Source organism: Limulus polyphemus, unplaced genomic scaffold (genome assembly GCF_000517525.1).
Source record: "Limulus polyphemus unplaced genomic scaffold, Limulus_polyphemus-2.1.2 Scaffold593, whole genome shotgun sequence".
Classification (NCBI taxonomy): domain Eukaryota; kingdom Metazoa; phylum Arthropoda; class Merostomata; order Xiphosura; family Limulidae; genus Limulus; species Limulus polyphemus.
In genome coordinates this window covers 481,099-504,027 of record NW_013666203.1, presented here as the reverse complement: position 1 = coordinate 504,027, position 22,929 = coordinate 481,099, and the positions used below count along the sequence as shown (strand labels likewise).

The window sequence follows — 22,929 nt, the reverse complement described above, 5'->3', positions numbered from 1 at the left end:
CCAGAATGTAAAGTTGGAAAGTGACATTAGAGATGAATTCAGCTTAGATGAGAGATGATATCTGTGTCGGTGTTTCTATCTAAGTTCTTCAGTAAGTAAGAGCTTTTGGCAATTGCGGTATGCTATTGAGTTTTGAAGGTTTCTATTAGCGAGTCTGAAATCACGAAACGTCGGAGTTAATGACCGAGTTTTGCATTCTGTTAAAAACTGGATGTCAAGATTTATCTCTTTTTGTTTTGTAATCCAATTTTTCAATAGTCCTGTAGGTTTGAGACAATCATTTCAGTATCGTCTTAGAAGTATAGCAGTAATCGACTCATTTTTCGGAAAACTTAGCTTAATGATAAAACAAAACACGAATGTAATAACAGGAAGCATTTATTAGACGTTTCGGAATCGTCATAATTCTATCATCAGTAATCTACGGTTACAAACAAACAATATTTGTAATTACAACAGAAATATATACATATAAAAGAATAAGCAAATCGAATATACAAATATAACACGAGAAAATGAAAACTGGGGCACAAGTGAAATAGTTAAAAAGGTTTAAATCCAGTGAAGACTGTGTGTTATTTAGGGACGGGAGAAGAGTTTGCTTTTAAATATTTCAACTTGATCAAGTCAAAATATTGTCTACACTATACTACAAGAAGCAACAAGTAAAACCGTGTTGTTAGAATCACCAGAAAAAACTTGTGTTCTCTCTAGCCATAGTTGAGCCTTTGTTACTTTTATCTCTACCATGAAATTTTACATCCTACCAAAAATTTTCACATCAAAATTGAAACGTTCTCTCACTAGTATTAGTGAAAGTAACAGATACATTGTATTTTCCAATAATACTTTCCATGTCATTTATCACAGTTAATCCATACTCATCAATTCTAACATCAAGGTTAAACCCCTGCTTGATTATTGTGCTTTTCAGTGTAAAAACAATTATCTCATAGCTCTTAAATCTGACATACTTTCCAGGTAGAGGATAGATACGAAAACCTTGTGAGTAGAGGGTGGCATGCCCTGTAGAGTTCTTACTACTCAACCATATTATGTAACATAGATGTACAGAAATATATTAAAGTGTACAAGTGTTCAAGTTTATAGAAATGTTAAAGGATTAAGTAAAGTAATCTATTATCGTTACGTGGACTGGACGTTAAATTGATTTCACCAAATAACTTAAAAGAACTCGCCAAAGAACTACACCACAACAATGGTGTCAAAAAAGGGTGTATTATTGTGGTGAAAATATAATAGAACTTTGAATATACTTGACATAGAAATCAATTTACTTGTACTAATTAGCTGCGATAGCTAACATATTGACATCATTCTCTGACTAACCTAGCGACGTTTCATGAAACATCTTGTTTTTGACACACATTTGAATGTACCATGCAAAGAAAGCTTGATGCCACAACCTTCAACGAATAGTCCTTGCTTCTTCTGTTTAGTTTTCCTTTGCTGGAGAACTGAAGACTGCAATACCAAACACGAATGGTCTCGTTGTAGAAAAACTATGAGAGAATTGGATAAGGAAAGGGTGCCTGAATTCAGAAAATTAAACTTGTTCTTTTGTCCTGTGGACAGCGTCGCTTCGTGACCTCTGTTCCCTGACAGCGTTGGTTGGCCATTAGTTTCATTTGACGTCGTAATCGGCCAGCAAAGGATATTCTATTTTAAAACAAGCATATTATACAGCACTGAAATATCCATGTTACTATAAAAGGTAATATACTGTGGTATGCCTGCATACTACATTTGTAACATACTCCGTTTTGGGCCGGGATAAATGTACCTGTCAACTTAGTGGCTCGACGCTTGTTAACTTTCCAAATATCACAGCTACAAATCCCAAATGCACTATTTGAAGAGCGTTTCGGCGTTGTACCATATTCAGTGTTTGTAAGAAAAATTGGTTTTGAGTTGTGGATAAACACACCTGAATGTAATTAAGGAGGAGTAGAAACCTATTATTATATAATATCGACACACCGTTAATTAACTTTCAGATATCCCAGCTACATATTCAAAATCTACTCTTTTCTGATTGTTTTGTAAACAAGTTTTATTTTTGGATTGTAGAAAAAGTTCTTATTTGATGTGGATCCCTACTTCTATTGATACTGAGTTTTGAGTCAGAACAATAAAAAAATTACATTTTTAAATGATAACTTGAAGCGCGAACACGAATAAGAGCTTAAGAATCTAAGTTTAACCTCGTGTTCTGTAACCACATATACTCTCGGAAAAGAACCTTTTATATTATGTATCTTTAGCGGATGTAGAAAGCAAAAGAGCGAAATCTAAATTATTACGCATGACAGAAAGACAATAATGTGATTAATAAGTTATATTTAACAGGGGTTTTATTCTATCGTGCATTGAATTAATAATGTTAGGTCGCCTAAATTTTCATTACGAAATTGAACTTGCAACTCAAATTCAGTAGTAATACTACTACTATCGTTACTACTACTATAAATTGTAATTAAATTTAATGAGGTAGGTGTAGTAAGGTGTTTTTTCACATTTCAAAATACTACTCATTAGAGTAGTATATTAATATTTTCGGCCAAAGTAATATCTTCACATACTTATCCATAATCAGTAACTGGTGAAGTCATTTTTGACTTTGTAAAATACAGAAGATTCTTCACTGGATGTTGTAGTTTTTATTTTGCATAATAAATAAAACTTAGATGAGTTAAGTCTGTATCATATTCCTCATATTAGGTATATAATTTGTTTACTACTTAGCCACAAGTGGTTTTCTCTATACTCAGCTGATTTTCAGTGGGAACCTGTAATCCTTGCAACCTTTTACTTTTTGATATGTCATTTCTGCTGTTGCATATATGTTTAAAAGTTTCTAATTTTCCAGGTACTTTTTTTTTTTTTTCACTGAAACTTGAACGTAGACTTCGAAATTAAACAATTTTCGGAATACTAAGTTTATTTATTATTTTACCAGAAAGTTTTTCCTTTTAACATTATTGGACATTTTTTGTGATGCTTCTAGTTCTACAGAACAAGATGTAACAAATGTGAATTTTTATATTGATCAGTTGCTACATGTGTTTTATTCAAACTGTAAAGTCATGCGACCAGTTGTAAATTCATTAGTGCTTGGGTGTAACTTATAGAAGTTATTTTTGAGAATATGAACAAAGTATCTCAATGTGTCACTTTTGTCACATCATGTCCAATGTCTCAGTGGTAGAAATTTTTGAAAGTAATTAACTAAAAGCCATAAAACCATATAGTTCACTTCCTTTTCCATTTCAAGTGTTTCAGAAGTCGGTGCCCTTCTTTGAACTAGATTATAATTAATAATTAAAATGTTTTAGTTTTTGCAATTAAAAATAGATTGAGAGACGCTTCCTTCCAATAACTATGTGTATGGACTCGTTACTTTTGGTGAATGTAATTCTGTTTATTTCTAAGTTTGTGATTTATATGTGTGTGTATTGATAGGGTTGATACATAAATATATATATATATATATAATATGTGTGTATTTAATATGACCCTCTTATTAAAAGCAGTCAAATTTCAATTCCTGCATACAATCTTATATATTGAACTTATGCTGTCTTTTATTTTCCATTCATTTCATCAAATATAATTGCCTAACTTGCAGACATATTCTAACTTGCCAACTCATAAATCTATGTCCCCTGTCCCACCATTTTTTAATTTAAACAAAAAATTATGATTCATTAATCTTATTTATTCCCATTATAATTTTGAACACTTCATTCAGATCCCCTGTAACCTTTCTTTTTTTAAGAGAAAATTTTGTAAGGACCTTAATTTGTCATCTAATGACAGCTCTTTTATCCCAGGAAACATCCTCATAGCACAGGCTTCAACAAATTCTGGGTGTCAGATCACCATGGCAACTATTAAATAGAACTTGATTGTAGAACAGTTCTGGACTCTTGGAATTTCAGAACTATATTCATGCTCTTTAAGTCCTAAATTGAACTTTGTTTCTAGGATTTTAATGGTGGATTCAGCACCTCATATTTGTTGCAATTTTGTTGTTTTTTTTCTCTCAATTCAACCAATCAGTATGCCTGCTTAGACTCAGATGGGACCAGAGCCAGTTAGTTCAGGCAATACTCTCAAGTGGTTGTTGCTTTCACATGATCGTTAGCATGCACTCGTTGCTGTGAAAGTAAATAAATATACAGTAGCCCCCATTTCTTTGTACAAACAGTAGCAAAGTTAGGTTAGGCCACCTTGCTCCTGAGTTTTTGGGCTGACTCCTAGATCTGAAAATATTTGTTGAGGCCTGTTATAGCCCATTTTTGAACTCTTTCCAATAATTCAACATCATTCATAAAGTAAGTATCCTAAAACTGAATACAGCACTTTAAATGTAGTACAATATACAGCATTTAAAGACAATAAGGGAGCTGTTGGTCCACTGAGGCTGTCCCATCCACTTAAAAAACTCAAAGCCAGCCCTGAGCATTTAAATGTTTTTCAAGACTTCTCTTAAACTTTTTAAACTTACTGCACTCACCACGTGTGAAGGCAATCTGAGATCCAATTGGTATCATATAGAGTGAATGATGACCCTTTATACTGAATATTTTTATATATACAACACTAATACAATATTTAATATTATGATGTATTGTTGTCAAAGGACTATTTGATCTTTCAAGGCTGTCTTTATACTTTCATCCATAAGAAAGTCAAAATTAAACTCACATGATCCTTTATCTTTCAAGGAATCATTGACTCCTCTCGTAAGTTCTTGTAAGATGTTGGCTTCTGACACTGCAGACAACAACTTGTTCATAAACAGCTCACCCTGGTATAATAATCACTTTATTCATGTTCTTTGTCCTCTTACAAATTCTTGAGAGTGAATATTCATTAAGGATGTGTGTTCAGATATGGAGGGGTCACAGTGTGCAATTAAATCTCTTAAGTTGCTGAAAATAAAAAAATGTCACTAACTAAAGCTTTATTTTATTTTCAGGTATCTATTTTCTAACCTAAGAAAAGCAAATAAGAGAAAGAAATAACAACTTGTACTGCTGACAGATATGGCAGGACAAAACTTAGGCCCTTCACCTAATTGGTACTCCAGTAAAGTTAGTGACTGTAACAAAAATGGGATTTTTGCTTATGGGTCTCGAGGAAATATTGTTCTTATGGATGTTACTTTATCTCCTCCAGTTTATATAGAAATGTTTTCTGCTCATGCAGATAGAGTATCTGCTGTTTCATTTTGTCGAAATATGAAGAAGGTCAGCTGGTTAGTTTCTTGTGCTGATGACAAGAAAGTCAAGATTTTTGATACAGCAAACCGCATGTTGCTCTATGAACAAGTGACACATCAGGTCAGATATATTTAGAAATATTTTATATGCTGAAATAAAATGTTTAGAAATCTAAAAATATTTTTTTATGTTCATATATGTATTGAAAAATTATGATTGTAATATACTTTTCTTATATGCATCAAGCAATTTAGAATTAAGAGACTGAACATTTCCAAGAAATAGATTCAATTAACTGTACGGGTGATTTACATTAACATTTTCAAACATACTTTTGTGTAGCCATCTTAATTTGTTTCACAAGTCAAAGACCAAGTATTTTTTATTAAACATAAATCCTGAATTAAAAGAGAAAAGTGAGTAAATATAAGAAAAATAAACTAACAAAAGGCCATCTGGACCATTAGTGTCATCCAACAAAGAATACATTGTAATCTAAATATAACTATTTATTCTTTAAAGTATTGAATAAACACTTGGCACACACCACATCCTGTGGTAAACCACAGGTGAATAACTAGCAGGGAAAATATTTTACCTGATAACAGCCTTGGCCTGGGAATCCAAAGCTTATACTTATTTCCTCTGTTATTTAGGATTTTATTCTAACTTTAACCTTCCATGTCTATAACCAACCTCCCATGGGCAGTTTATCCAATTCCTTAACAATTTTGGATACCCAAATCAGGTCATTTCTAATTCTTCTACATTCCCAGGAAAAAAAAAAGTTAGATCTTTGATTATGTCTTCTTGTTACTAACCAGGAACTGTTTGATGCTTTATCTGAAACTGTTTCAACCAAAGTTTTTTTTCTTTTATAGTAAGGGGACTAAAATTAAACACAATACTCTGAGACTTTACCAAAAGTTGTACAATTACAACGTGATGATAACTTCCTTACTTCTGAGATCAAACTTTCTGTAAATAGAACTCAGAACCTTATTTGCTCTCTTCACCACTTCCAAACATTCAGCTAAAGGCTTAATGACTTTATTAGTCATCTCACTCAAAACCTCCTTATCATGTATATAGTGATAAATATTTAAATAACTCATTCCTCAGTTAAAAATGTAACAGTTGAAAACTGTAAGATTTTAGTTGCCATAATTGGAAAGAAAAATATATCTTTGTGAATTAGGAATATTTTTTAAATGATTTCAATACATACACTTTTATAAGTCCATTTAAGTCGGTACTCTTTTAAAAACTTTAATCTCTTTGCCAGTTAATTCTTACTTTCTCATTTGTTAACACTATGTAAAAAAAATACACTCAGTACTTATGAAGATGCTAAGAATACTGCAGTGCCATCTTGAGGTGTAAAAGGAGTTGATGTTCTCACTAATTCTTATTGACCAATTGGATATGTTTTACTGATTATGGCTGAATGAATGATTGAATAATCTATGCTAGCTCAACACCAGCCTTTATAGTGTCAAAGGGTACCATGGCATTGGGGTGAGCTTGGAATACAGACACTGAGCATGTTTACTTGGTGCAATTGGTGGTACCAGAAACTTAGCTTTGATTTTACTCAGGTTTCTATAGTGCTAAATGTTTAACTGAATAAATAATCACACTTGAAGAAATTAATGATGTACATTTAACTTCACATTTTTAAATTTCTGCTTTTCACAGCTGTTTGTCTGCAAACTACATCCTTGGCCAATTAGAGGTGTAGTTTCACTTGGTGTTGACAATCAGTGACATTATACTGATGATATAATCATGACTTTTGTAAGCAATTTACAATCTTGTTCTCTGTAAATTTTGCCCAGGTTCCAATTAACAACATAACCAAACTAGACTAAGTAACCAACATTTTAATTTTACATGAATAACAATTAATCTATTCATAGGTGTAGTTAACTTGTTCAATTTCACTTGGCCTAGTTAAAGAAGTTCATGTTCACTGCCTTCACTCTGTCATACAATACATGTTGATATAGAAGAAGTTTTATAAATTTTTCTTACTTTAATGTTCAGGTTATTTCATTCATTAATTTTACTACTGTAATGTTTATTTATTGTGGGATACTACATTGGGACTTTGGTGAGACTTAATAGTTTCTTTGGTTGAATGAAAACATTTCCTCAGCTACACTAGCCAGTAAAGGTATCATCAGTCAATAAGAAGCCTACTAGCTTGTTTAGTGTGACATTTTAAGTTTTGGATGAAAGCATGTCAACACTTGTGTTAAGGAAATGATTTTCTTTTGATACCATTGTCTCTATTTTACTTTTCTTAATCTTCATTTTTGATATCTTCTCGTGCAAGCAACTCCTTTTCAAACCACTAATTTAATACTTATTTTGTTTTTCCGGTTTTACCTGTGATTACCACAATAGCAAATGAGATTGAACTTACAGATTTTATTTCAAAAATTAATGGTTAGCAGTTGTTGGTAAGCTAATGGTTTTCCTACCATTTAAACTGACACCTATTAAGAAGTTATGTGTAATTAATAAAAATTATACTTAGTGATAAAAACATTAGTTACATCATTGATTTGGATAGCTCCTTGGACAATCGTATTTTCAAATTCATATCAAGGTGCTAGATAAAGCTGAGAATGTTTCTCTTTCTCTGTTAGTAACTGAGCTTGGCTGTGAGAAATTAGTTTGAATATTGGGTAGTATAAAAGGTATTGTATGGTAATATAGAAACGACTTAGGTGAAAGGAGCATTGGGGTTAGAAAAAAAATGGTTTAGATGCCATTGTTGATGAAACATGGATGAATGGAATAATCAAGAATTTTTATAATCCTTAATACTGATTTTTATAAGTTGCTTATTTTTGTGAGTTATGACACATCAGTTAAGCTGAACAACTTTGAATTGATAAAAAATAATGAGAAATCACAATGGCAATATTTTTATTACTTGGATAGTTGGAATAATCAAAAACAATAATTTCAATTAGTTGATTATTTTCCTGACATTAATTTAATGTAATTTTGACTAGTTGATTATTTCATGTAGCAACTAATCAGTGTAATTGATGCTCGTAGGTAATTGAATATATTGATCAATCAAGGTAATTACCTAGCTGTACATGACATGCACGTGGTGTTTTAAGTTTTCTAGATACTTGGGGAAAAATTAATATTGTATGTAACACCAAAGAGTTGTTGTTGGTGAGTTAATCAGACAGTGAGCCAGTTAATCAGGGAGTTAGTTAGTTAGGTAGTTAGTCTGTTAGTAAATGAGTTCAGTGCTTACATTTATTTTATTTTGTGCCATAAACACAAAAGAAAATGTAACAAGTAAGTGATTGTTGAGCTTCATTTGTGAGTTAGGCCTATTAACCATGTAGCCTGTTAAATGCTATCAAAGAAGTAAATAACTCATTACAAATAAGTAAACTGGACTTTTCATTATTTCATTTTATTTATATTTAGAAAGTTACATGTTTGGATTGGCGAGGAGATAGAGATGATATTGCCTTCATTGGTGGAGACAAAGGTTTCTTAGCAGCATGGGATCTTCACCATGAGACAATAATTCGCTACCAGTCAGCATCCAGCACATTGATCTTTTGTCTAACTTCTTGTATTTCCAAGCCTGAGCTTCTAGCTGTTGGGTAATGATGCACATACAAATGCAAAACTTTGCACTTATTGTAATTAAGTTCAGATTACTTTAAAAGTATAATAAATAAGCAGTTCTATTGAGCTAGAATTTAGTTTCAATTAAGGTAGTTAATTGTCCAGAATTGCTATGGACAAGCGTTACTCCAGTATTATATGTGAATTTAAACTGTAATGAAATCTCAAAAAATGTTGACATGGATTTGTTTGATATATATATTTATCAGGGTACTGATTTCTTTTGCTGAATTAGACAGCAAAATTAAAACTTTTGACTAGAACTTAATTTAGTTGGTATCAATTATAAGCACAGCTAATGGCACTGTTTCCTTCTAATGGTTTCCATTTTTATTGTTGGGCAAATCTGAAATGCAGTTGAGTAAACTTGTCAGACTAGGGCTCATCATTAACTTTGAAAATCACCTGTCATGTAGGATAAGCAAGGGTAAATTTTTACTTGTCCAAAGAAAAAACATACCTGCCAAAAGTGTAACTACTTCCTTTCTGAACAAAATGCCTCAATATGGGTAATATAGTTTAATCTTTATTGTTGTTATTATTATTATTATAAGTTGATTTTTATTAAAGAATTTCATATATAATTTGGAAAGTACATTGTGCAAGGTGTGTCTTGAGTTTTGACAGGTGTCTGGGGTATTGAAAAGACTATGCTTGGATTTAATTGTATTCTAGGCCAGGTTAAGTACTAGTCAGATGGATGTTTAATTGAATCAGTGCCGAGTGCCTAATCAAAGAATGTAAGCAACTTCTTTGTCAAGTAGACAATAGCAAGGCACAAGTATTATGAAAAAATTAACTTTAAATTACAGTTCAAAAAGCCTTGATTTTATTAAAATTTTTGTTTAATTTTTGAGGATTTTCTTGTTATTTTTTTATCCATTTTTTTCTTTTATATTTACGTTCATAAAATACATTATATTCTTTTAATATTCATAAAATATCTCAAATGACCATACACCAATAAAAATACTAATATCTCAACTTATCTATACACTGAACTTTATAAAGGTTTATTAACAGTATATTTTAACATTCTTGAATACAATACAAGAATATGAGATATAGGGATTTTCTTCATTTTATTTTATTTTTATCTGTTGATTTAGCTTCATTTCATTATTTCCACTGCTTTTCATTTTAATATTTTATTTTTGGGTTAATCCTTGTTTACAAGAAACACAGAGTTCTAACAATTCACATTTGATTCATTTAATTTAGGAAATGGGGTGAACTTAAGGGGAGTTGGGTAAAGTTCCAAGGAGGGATCCTGCTGTATATATGTTACTGGGTATGTGCTGCTGTAGAGGGTAGCTTAAACCTTTTTTTCTTCTCATTTTTGATATAAACAACAGTATATTATTTGAAATAACTGAAAAACTATTATTCAATGACTAACTTAATAAGTAATAAATTAGAACATAAACAATAAGTCTGTGTAATCAAATAAGACATGAAAGCAGAAATCTCCTCACTTACCTGAATTTAATTGGCTTGGGCAAATTTACATTATGCTGCCTGTTTTATATAATGCAGCTGTGGCTTGAAAAATCCAAGTTAAGCTTCCAACAGGCATTGTGGCAAACAAAAATAGCAGCACCCATATCGAAACATGATCACTGAAGGTGATTTGACTTTTTGGTTGGGCAAACATGTTTGGAAAATTTTACCTGTCTTAGACAGGTAGACATTCAATGATATTGAGCACTACATTTTCTCTTTGCAATACAAATTTAATGCTAATTGGCTAAGAAAAGGAGGAGCTGTGACAGAAATACCTTGCACATATGGTAACTAATGAACCTAGCATCACTTCTGTATCAGAGATGTGATTGTCAGTTTTAGATTATTACCTGGTTAGAAAAAGTATTACACAATTCTAAATGCAACAGATACATTATAATATTTTGCATATGAAGTCTGTTTTTTTTAGAATGTTCTTTTATTATTGTGCTAAAACCAGAATTGATAATGACACATCTGTTGTAGGCCCTGTTTAAGTACATACTCTAAGCAACAAAGAATGATTTAGGCTTTTTTAGAATGAGTTATTATTGTACAACATTTTGTGTTCATCTTTTGAATACCTAAGTGACTGAGGAGTTAGGAAGTTAGTATGGTAAACAGTTTTAAATATTAAATATAAAAGTTTCAACAAGCAAATTATATAAACTTTTAAAAAACATAAACCATTTTATGAAAACATTCTCCCATTACTCATGTTTAAATTGTTCATGAATACAGTTTAATGTAATTACCTAACTTCAAACTTTTCTTTGGGAATAAAGATGAATCTGGATACATGTATTTAGTTATGATGCAGTCACATGGACTTGTGAGTTAATTAAAAGTTAAACTAACTATTAATTTAATATTTCCAATGTGCTATGCCAAAAGAATTGTCCTAAATGTATTATTTTGTTTCAGTGTTAATTCAGCCATATTTGTATAGCTATGCCTAAAGAATTGTTCGAAATGTATCATTTTGTTTCAAATGTACTAGTGCAGAAACATGGAAAAAATTTTTAAAATAAGAGCACTTGAAACAGACAATGATTATTTGAGTATTATAAAAGAGGTCAGATTTCAGATCTGCAAATGCCTGTCTTTCTTTTTTTTTGGTAGCTGACCAAACAGTGGGCAAGTGTTTGGGAATGAAGAGTTACTAATGTTGCTTCTAGTTTTACAGGGAATGATAAGGGGTTGCTCTGGAAGTTACAGGCAGTTAGTTTGAGTTCTGTAGTAGGAAAAATTCTAGAATCTGATAAAAGAAGTTTGTAAAATAATTTAGTAAAATTAATGAAAGAAAAACAACATAAATTCACCATAAGAAAATACACGTCGGTGAAGGTTAGGAAATGACTAGTTGATTGGATTGGAAAGTGGCTGGGTGAGAAAAAGCAAAAAGTTATTAATGGAGTCCAGTCAAATTGGACCTTTGTTAATAGTGTTGTACTTTTTCTTACATACATTAATGATGTTGGTAGAGGCATAATTAGTAAAGTTTGCTGATGACATTAAACTCTTGGGTATTTCTAGCTGTATTAAGGATGTTGAAGTATTGTGAAAAATATCTCTTTTCCTATCCACTCTAGTATGTTCAGTTAAAACTGAATTACTCTTTGAGCACTAGGATAGGTCTGCTTAATGACAGAAGAGGTGTTGATGCAAAATAATGCAAAAATTCTAAAAAACTGAGTCATGATATTGAAAAAAATAATGAGACTTGACACAAAGTGGAATACGAAATAAACAATCTTTCTTACAAAAAATGTAGAATATAAACACAATGTGTGTACTTGCTTATGTGGTCTGATAGAGTGTCCCTTTTACTGGACTCATTCCTTAAGCTGCTTGTTCCTAAAGATCATGTTCCAGGTTGACTAAATCCAACATTCCTTAGTTCACAAGAAATATCACATTTACCCATGTGAGTGATCATTCTCAGTTTAACATAGATGAGGCAAAACATATAGTATTGCAGCAGTTTCATCCCCATGGCAGAAAGGTATTATCTACTACAGAACAACAAAGGAACAAAGGCAGTTGGAATGAAACCAACTTAAGGGTTTTCTCAACCTTGTGCTATGTGATAGCTGCACATGTACAGAGTAAATGATAAGTTCAAATCAAATACTTTAATATTATAAGAACATAGAGACACGGGCATATATTCACATACCACAGTATTACAGAAATGACTTGGATCACCTAGGAGCTTGAACAAATAGAAAATGTTATTTATTTATAGAACTGCAAAGTAATACATTTGTGTTATTATAATTTGACATGTTTTTGACATAGGTGAGAACTCACTCAGTAGCAAAAATGTTTCTAGTAGCAATGCTAATAGAAGTTTAGTATGTATTTGTAGATATGCTGATTACAAGTCAAAGAGGTAATTATCTTTTTTCACACATAAATCACTAGTTAGGCCTTTCTTAAAATACTGTGTACAGTCTTTTCTAAGATAGGATATGGAATTATTGTAAATGGTTCATTGGAAAGCTGCTAGGATGATTCAAAGGATAGAAAGTTTATCTTATGAAGATAAGATCTCTGAAATTATTTTTCTTTTGAAAAGAAGAATAAGAAGTAATCTTTTAGAATTTGTAGTTCTCTTTTAATTATCTGGAGTATAAAGGTAATTTTTTCCAACTTTATTATCAAGAAGTGATCTTATTGAAACTTACAAGATTATTTGGGGTGTTGACAGGTTAAAGTTCTCTAGTTTCTTTATGTAGCAAAGTGAAGACAATAAGATGGGAGTACCCAAGTTTAAGATTTGGAGAAGATGGGCTAGGTTGCATTTTACCTATTTTTTTTTTCTAACAGAGTCATTAGCTTATGGAAGGAATGGATGTCCGGACTTAACAAGAGTTTAAGAGGGGGAAATTTATGGTTTTTCTGGAATATAAAAGGTGGGGTAAATGTGCAGGTACAATCTTGAAGGACCAAATGGTCCCTTGACGTCCATTATGAATATTTCAAGTGATTTATTTTTTGTTCAGGTTCAAAGGAGGTTTAGTGGTTATTCATGATGTCAGCAAAGAGGGCAAAGTGATTTTTATACTTCGAAGTCATGGGGAAGATGTGATGTCACTTTCATGGTCAAGATATACAGAGGTGAGTAAAACTCCATCAAAACACATGATAAAATAATGAGAAACAGATACTGTAATAATTACATTAAACCCATTAAATAAATGTATTATTGTAATTTTACATCTTTCACAACACTGATTTTCAAGAATTGAGGAAAGTATCAAACTATTTTATTTCTAACATTAAAATGTCATATGTAGTGTGCTTAAAACTCTTAACTACCAGATTGTGCTCAAGAATTGGAGATCAAAGTGTGCACTTTCTAAAATTAAGCTGTTATGTTGGAGTAGTTGAAACACTGAACAGTGTTTTATATTGAAGAACTAAAGAGTTGCATATATGCATCTCCTATGTAATGCAACTTCTGGTATAAATTTGAAGAAGTTATGCAACAAATATGTAAAATATTTATTTGAGAAAGTTATAAGCTTGAATACGTTATGTTACTTACAAATTTGAACAGGTTGATGTAATATTAATTGTAAATTTGGACAATGCATGATAAGTCCAATATGAAATTTGTGGAACAATATGTTTTTGCCATTTTGTTGATAGTCTTGGTCAAGTATATTTTAAGTACTTTTTTTGGAGCCAAGGCAGCATTGTTATACTTGAAAGACTGTGTTTATATACATACAGGATGCTAGTTGTTTGCATTTTCATTTTGGAGTCAAGGCACCTTTGGAAGACTGTGTATTTACATACAGACTGGATGGTAGTTGTTTTTTTTCAAAGGCAAGGAATTCTTGCCATACTCTGGAGAGTGCATGTATTTATATATGGAGACTGGAGGGCAGTCTCCGTATTGTTTTTAAAGCTCAGACATACTTTAGAGACTATGTGTATTTGTGTACAGACTAGATACCAGTCCTTTGTTTTGTTTTTAACAATGTTACTTTAACCCTATGTGTATGGGTAGGGTCAACGTGCACATTCCATAACCTTTGCAGAGTGTTATTTTACATGGTATTATGTATTTGATATCGGAGTTATCAACTATTCATTTTATCCTATATTTATCCTATATTCAGTGTCTGTTTGTGGTAGAGGAGGATAAATACCAGATATAATATACAGGGATACTGAAAAAGCTGAAGATATGCATTTTGCAGATTCTAGTGGCCATGCAAATAAAATATGCAAACTGTACAATAAACAAAAGTTTTCTTATCACTTAAACATCACCTTTCACTCCAAGTTGTCAGAGTCTAAATTAGATTGGCATCATCAAGTTCATAGGCATATCTTGAATACAGATACTTTTGTAACACCTATAATTTTGCTAAAAGCTTTTCACATTTCATATAAATACACAGGTTAACTTCTCTGGCATTCTAATATTTGTGAATTTTTTGCACTATAGGGGTCACTTTTTTGTGCAAAATTTTCATTTCACTTATTATGAAATTAAATTTACCAGTCATGTATATATATGTATATATATATATATATATATATTAGCACAACAAGTAGCAAACATTTATATTTTTCTTGGATGCACTGCAGGGTTGGATGCAGAGTAGTCCAGGGGGTCTGGAACCCCTTTTTATGAGAACTTTTTCTGAAAAAATTTGGAAATGTTAGGGAAAAGTGAAAAAATTGACTTAGAAAAACCCACCTACACCCCCTTTTCAGCCAGAACCACCACTTCTTTTCCAAAAATCTTGTATTTGTACCTGCACTGTATGTAAAAAATAAAATGGACTCACATAATCTGCAGTAATCAGCAATTCGTTGGTATGATAGTCTAAAAGCAGGAAAATAATTTAGTATAAATTCATGCAAAATAAAAAATTAAAACCTGGATATATATTTACCTGTAATCTGGCTTCAGTGATTAGAATGTAGATTTGGTGTGGTAGTCCTTGAACAAGGCCACACCACTCAGTCCAATGTTGGAAGAAGGACAGCAGAGGTCTATGCATGTGTACTGGCTCTCCCTGTGTGTGTGGTGTTTAATGATGCCAAATGGTGGTAGATGGCAATACCACAGTTAGAGGAAAAATTTGGGGTAAATGCTGCAAAATCAAAAAGTAAAGTGAGACATTCTCAGAGTGAATGATTTTTGCTCAGCGTGCTCACCACTGTCTCAGGGTAACCTCTAAGGAGGTTTAAATTCAGAAATATAGCCCATGTTCCATCTCCAGTATAGGGTGAGTTCATTGGGATGACCTTCTTCTCATTCAATGAATATTTTAAAATATATATAGAGGTTTTGATCCATGTAAAGGTATTTCAGGTTTTGTTTAATCTAAACTTGCATATGAATTTTCTGATCTAATCCTTCAAAGTATGTATATTCATGACTGAAATGCAAGTAAATTAACAAGTTTGAAATTTGTTAATTTGGAAAATTGCATGACTTAATTATTAAAGGCATGCATATTTGTGATATAAAACCAACAGACGAGGATGAGTTTATTTTGTGAATGTGCAGATTCAATATTTCTTTGTAGGTTTGATTAAATATTTCGACAGTAAATAATGTTTTATTGATATATAGATGTGTATTGACAGGGTGTGTGGAATTTTTGAATAAAACTTCTTGCTCAAGGGACAAACTACTAGAAAAATCTACTTTTCTTTGTTAAAACATTTATTTGCCCCCTTTCCTGTCCTACAAAACACATTAAAATAGAATATAACTTTGAGAAACATTTAATCACCTGGACAACAAAGAGCTGTTACCTCAAGACACTGCAGTGAAGATTTTTGTGCAAACCACAAACTTTAAACAAAACTTCAACCCCTACATTTACTAATGTGTATTGTGCCAGCCTATGGTGTAATAATCATTATACTATAGCTTTTCATCCGTGCACTATCATTTGAACAAAGTGCATCCTTTTCTTCGCATTAATTTGTTCAGATGTGTTTTTTCCTTAGGGATGAATGGCATTTTTGTGCTTATTATTTTAAACTTTCGTTTACCATTCATAGTGTTGTTTTTCCTTCATTTACTTGACTATGAAAAAGAAGATACCAAATTTTAAACATTTTAGTTACAGCTTTGATTCAAATTACCTTCAATTTTCTTTCTTTCTTTTAATAAAATTTGTATTCTTGGGACACAATCCATTGTCTGTAATAAGGTTTCCAAAACAGTACTACCTCTTCTCACCCAAAGCTATCTCAACTTTGGTTTACCTACTTTGAATTGCTAAAAAATGTTTCTCTAGTAGTGAACAAGTCTACTGTACTCCTTTATTTTTGCACCATTTCAGAACATGTGCATATCATGAGACTACTCTCCAGCAATCGTACTACACCACCTAGGAAGCTTCTAATACGATTCTCGCAAAATCCTCACTTTCTCGATTGGCATTACAGTGTATAAATGTGTGTTTACTTCACTCCATGTGCTTGCTTTTTTCTTGTGATTGCATTTCAGTCCTTTCAGTCAAAAGTATTTGCTTTCGAATTTTAGTTTTGCTTTTTGAGGAATCTTCCATAATTTGAATTTTAATTTGAATATTAATTCAAATTTTATGGTGACAGATGACAATATCTACCGAGGAAATTCAAGCCTTAATTCACAGGGAGTTGGACACTTTTGCTCGGCAGTCAGTTCGTTCACCCTTTCCCCCCGAACAAGCTTCTGAGGAAGAAATTATTCAGGGTGAAGATAATTTCGACCATTTTTCCGGCCCCAGCCTTTTTTGGTCAGTCACATAATGCTGACAGTCAGGAGAGTTTGTCGATCTTACCATTCCTACACCTTTTTTATTAGGTATGTCAAATTTTCAATGTTTCACCCTTAGTCTTTGATTCCTCTCTTACCTTGTTTTATGAAAAACCTTGTTCTGATTGTTATGCTTAACTTTTTGCTGATCAATTGCTGTTGGGTGCGGGTATGCCCTGTACCTTCCAGTTGTTGGACCAATATTCCTTGGCTTACCAGCAGGCCTCGAATCCCCTTTTTGGATTCCCAATGTCTGGATTCTCTCCTTCTCTTGAGGGGCTCATATCCCAGGGGCTTTGAACCACTTTAATCAATCTCAGTTTTCTAAGATTCGTCCTACTCTGACCACCCTTTTGTGTATTATTTCATCATTACAGTTGTTGTCTCAAGCCTTTCGCCAGTCACCTGATCAATTTTCTGATGAACTCAGGACCTTCCTGTGGTCTACTCTCGCCCATTTATCTGCATTTATCCTGTCTCTCAACACCTGGTTATTATGTTGTTGGGATTTGCTGGGAAGAAACACATTACTAGAGGGGGTGTGTCTCCCTCTGTCTTCTTGGAGGGATCTTTTTAGGCCCCGTTTCAGCATGAAATGGTTTTTGGGGATTGTCCTGAGTCTTTGGAGTCTAGGGTTGATGTGGCAAGGCTACGTTCGTCTTTGTCCTCCCTGGCATCTCATTTGTCTCCTCCTGCTGTTCCCACCCTAGCTTCACAATGTTCAAGTTCTCCTGTTCCCCTCTACCTCTCTCTATCCCTTACCCTCGTTTTTCCCATTCACCTACCTTTAGGGGTCAGCAGTATAGATGATAGGGTGTATTTTCCAGGGCAGATGGGGACCAGGCTGCAACATTGTCCAGTCATCTCAACGAGTTGGTTGGGGACCTCCTATAGAAAGGAGTTATTGAACAGGTCGTGCTCACTCATCTGGGATTTTACTCCTGTCTATTTGTTGTCCCCATATTGATGTGAGATTGGAGACCCATTGTAGATCTGTCCTGGCTATATATCTTTCTGAAGATACCTCAGTTCACCATGAAGTTCTACCTCTTCCTTCAGTGGTTTTTTTCCCCCAGGATTTTGAATGACCAAGTTCGATGTGATAGATACCTATATTCATATTCCTACAGCTCCAGAGTCACGTTGTTTTCTTCAGTTCATCCATGAGGGCTGTGTCTTTCAATTCTGTGCACTGCCATTCGGTCTGGCTCCTTATGTGTTCTGTTGAGTGGTTCACTTGTTTGCTTGTCATCTTCACTTGCAGGGTCCTCTGACTCATCATTACATGTACAACTGGCTTCTGCTTGCCTCTTGCCAGGCCCAATCAGTCTCTCACTCCCAATTACTTCTTTGAGAAGCTGCTTGGGTGGGGTTTCTTATCAAGTTAGAGAAATCCCTTCTAACCCCTGCACAATAAATATATCTTATTCATTTAGGGGTACTCTTCAATTTCCATCTCATCTGGGCCCAGCCTTTTCCATTTTGACTCAGGGATATGGATTGGGCAGTCTCAAAGGCAGTACATTCACCTTCTCTCACTGTGTGAGAGGTTCTATCTCTTTTGGGGACCTGGGGTTCCTTGGAAGCTCTCAGTCCCTTGGGTTGGGTGCACATGCTTTCCCTTCAGTAAATGCTTATTGACCAGTGGAACGTCTCCCATGATTCCTTGGATCATCCTATCAACCTCTATCCTGGGATCAGAGCTGACCTTGCATGGTGGCTCGACAGGAAAGTGACCACAGTGGGGGTTCCCATTCCTCCACCTTGTCCCAACATTCACCTGTTCACAGATGCTTCCTTGTCAGGTTAGTGAGTTTACCTCGATTCCAGGAAGATTTCAGAGCAGTGGTCGGTCATGGAAACTATGTTCCATATCAACCTCCTTAAACTTTTGGCTGCTCTTTGGACTATATCTCATTTCCTCCCACTCCTGAATGGTGATGGTTCCTTGTTTTCAGACACTCAACCTCCTGTACTGGGCCCACAATTACAATTTAACCATCTTAGCATGTCATGTTCCTGGAATTATGAATCTGGTGGCTGACCACTTGTCTTGTACCAACCAAATTCTTCCTATGGAGTGGTCCCTTCATCCTCAAGTATTTCAGTGGGTGTGTTCTTGCCTAGGAACACAACATATATATGGGTTTGCCACTTAATGGAATACCACACTACCTTCCTTTTTGTCTCCTGTTCCACACTCCTAAGCTCTGGGGGTGGATGCATTCAGTCAGGATTGGAGGGGCTTTCATCTATATGCCTGCCCTCCTCTCAGACTAATCTTCAGGGTCATTTCCATCGTTGATATCACTCCTTGTCGCGTTTTGCTAGTTCCTCCATATTGGCCAGCTCTGATGTGGTTCCCTCTGCTCTAGCCCTTACTGGAGCAGCAGCCTCTGCTCTTACCTCTGTCTAGGTCGCTCATCTGATGACCACAATCACACGTATTTCATCCAAATGTCACCAAACTCCATCTTAACACATGGGTTTTATCGGGTATCTCACCTCAGCTCAGGGACTCACTCCTCATTTACTACTTTTCCTTATCTGTACCATTTGGCCTTCTTCATTGGCTATGAACCAGAGACGTTCGTCCTTTTGTTCATCTGTCCCAATTCTTTACCTGGTTGTTTGATCATGGTTTGTCCTCCACATCCTTTTCATCTTTGAAATTGGTACCTCAATGTTGTTCTTCCTGCACTTCTGGTTCTCTCTTTGAACCCATTGCTATGTGTTCCTTGTACCATCTTTCCCTTCAGACATATTTCCTTCCCCTTCTGGCATGTGGTCATCATTGTTCTGATGTTTATGCCATTAATGTTTCCTGTATCTTTTACCATTCCTCTTATGTGATCCTTTATCTGGATCGGGCCTTCCTTCCTAAGGCAGTTGCTGCCCATGAAGGTTGTTTTGCCTTTTCTCTCATTTCCTTCTGTCTATTTCCCACCCGTACTCATGTTCGATCCGGATTATCTCCTCTGTCCTATGCATTCCCTGCATTGTTATGTGTCTTGTACCACTTCCTTTCGTGGCTCCTGTTTCCACCTATTTATTCCCTGGAATCCCTCTGTTTCCTGGGGCCTGTCTCTTGTTACCCTTACTGGCTGGATACGGTAACTCATACAGCTAGCATATTCTGATTTGACCATGGATGGTTGCCAGCTGCTCAATGTTTCATTGTACCAAATTCATCACTTAACTATGTCCTTAGCTGCTCGAATCCGTCGACCTTTGGAGGAGATCATTCAAGTGGGGATGTGGACGACTCCCTATACATTTGTAGCACACTATCTGCACAATTTGGCTGTGTCCACACGTCTGTTCGTCTTTGACTGGAATGAGTCAACCTGTTATTATTTTGTATCTTTTCTTTTGGTATACATTATACTTCAAGATCCCACCTAGTGGCAGGTGTTGCCTGGTTAGGTATGCTGAACATTAGATCTTTGCATTAAATCTGTATATTTCTAAATGCTCACTGTAGAGATGGGATGTTTCTGTAAGATCACTGGATGCTTTTCCAAACTTTTATTATCAATGTATTTTATATAAAGGACCATCACTCATGGACTTCATGAATAAAGCAGATGGAGATTTTTGCTCATTCAATGACTCGTGATTCTTATAATCTGGGTCTTTCTGCTTTTTCAAAATAGGGAATTGCAGACATCCATTGCACAGTCTCCAGCATGTCATTCCTCCAGGCTCCCCAGTGTGTATTCTCCCCCTTTTTTTCTTCTAGTGGAGTACAGGAGTCCTTACCACTCCGATTCCCAGTCACTGGAGTGGTAGATGATGGAGGTTTCCTCCTGAGTGGGGTTATACAATGAAAGAAATCAAACTCTCAACTTATAAGTATCCACTCAGCGAGAAGATGGCTGTCATCATTATAATTATTCAGTAGGGAATAACATACTATTCTGGATCCAAGGTGCTTCCCCCAGATGTTTTGACCAGTCTGACTGCACTTATTGATCATAATATACATGCTTATGCAAGGCACTTCCCCTGGATATTTTTTCCTGGGTGGACCGCATTTGAACAAATCCTATATATCCAAGGTGCTTCCCCTTAGGTTTAGCCCAGGCAACTGCACTTGTTGATCTATGTGTCTTATGCAAGGTGCTTCCACTGGATGTTTTTTGGCCCAGGTGGACCTCACTTAGACATAATATTATATATCCAATGTGCTCTTCCTCTGGATGTTTTATGTTCGGGTGGACTGCACTTGTTGATTTCTGTATCTTATGCAAGGCTATTCCACTGCTGTTTTTATCCAGATGGACGACACTTAGTGTAATTATACGTATCCCAAGGCACTTCTCATGGATGTTTTTTGCTTGTATGGACCACACTTGGCTTATTCATACAATTTATGGTCCTTTAGCCCTAGCCACTTATGCCTGTATCACTTTATTTGGCACCTCACTATGAATAATTATTCCTATATCACATACTATAACCTACTACACATGTGAATGAATAATACACTATCTGTTGACAATGAACAAAATTTCATCTCACTACTTTTTTATGATGCTTCCCCTTTTTTTTATTTTGAAGGGGAAGATTGCTCTCGTTGCTAGCAATATCCTCAGTGGACTTGCTCCAGTCTGCCTCAGAACTCTTCCCTTGGCACATATTTCTTCAAGCCCATTATCGATTACATACTAGACATTTTATATGTTCACTGTGCTAATTCACATCATAGTTATATCACACTGCTCCAAAGCAAAGTGCTGCACATCTTTTTCTTGAGTATATGGTGCTTGCCTCATACAGTCTGTCTGACCTCTTTGTATTCATTCAAAGGTTTTATAGATTTGATACTAATAACTTTTGATATAGTGTGTATATCTTCACAAAATTTGGCAGTGTTTCAGTAAACATTATAAGTCTTTCATATACAAAAAATCATATTTTTAGTGAAGCATTTTTAATAAACTAAAAATAAGATTTGTCTTTGAATATATCGAGTATTTGTTTTGAACAGTCCATGTGCAAAGTTATTTTCATGTTAAGATTAAAAACACTTTTCTTCATTTCAAAACTCTCAAATTTCATTTATGTAATCTTTAAAACCTCCTAAATACATTTCAAATGTTTCTTTTCAGTAAATATTTATATCTTATTTGTTATTTTCTCTACCGTAACTCTGTACAAGGTTGGTCAATTTGACTGACCTCATAACCACCAAAAAAATTTAAATAAATCTAAATTACCCTTGTTTCTTTCTAGAATGACTTCATATGTAACATGAAACTACGTTTGTTTATCCTAAGTAGCTTTAAACTCATAACACCATACATCTATTTATATTTAAATTTTATTGTTTTATTGCCCTTTGAACTGTGTCTTACTACTATTCGTGCTATTATAAGTTGTAAATCACTTGGGTAATGTGGAGCTTACGTTACACTATCGAATTACCTTACTCATGAGCTGCTCGTTTGCGTGTCTCATGAAACATTTTTATCATAATATTATTATTATTATTTATTTTACCTAATCTGATCTTAACAAACTTAAAAGGATTCCTATTTTAACATTTTAGTTACTTTTATAATTAGACATAAAGAATAAACATGAAAAAAAGAAATAAAATACTTAACCAATCTTCTTGTTTCTTGCTGTCAGTTTTTGAAGAGAGTTAAACCTAATTTTTTATACTATAGATAGTAATGCACTTAATAATTTCTATTTAATTAAATAATGCACCTAAAG

General features: G+C 34.0%; 1 protein-coding gene across 4 annotated transcripts in view; it reads left to right on the top strand.

Annotated features, from left to right (window-relative positions):
* Positions 1 to 1,468: 1,468 nt before the first annotated feature.
* The window catches only part of LOC106459328 (gem-associated protein 5-like), a 128,687-nt gene continuing 107,226 nt past the window's right edge, over positions 1,469 to 22,929 (top strand). For 2 of the 4 annotated variants that reach the window (XM_022385805.1, XM_022385803.1), the window contains exons 1-4: positions 2,244 to 2,511; positions 5,006 to 5,369; positions 8,712 to 8,893; positions 13,430 to 13,544. In XM_022385805.1, the coding sequence (XP_022241513.1) occupies positions 5,073 to 5,369; positions 8,712 to 8,893; positions 13,430 to 13,544 (594 nt within the window). In that variant the 5' untranslated portion in view covers positions 2,244 to 2,511; positions 5,006 to 5,072. Of the gene's footprint in view, positions 1,736 to 2,243; positions 2,512 to 5,005; positions 5,370 to 8,711; positions 8,894 to 13,429; positions 13,545 to 22,929 lie in introns of those variants that run through there. The other 2 variants (XM_022385804.1, XM_013918948.2) reach the window with 2 other exon arrangements.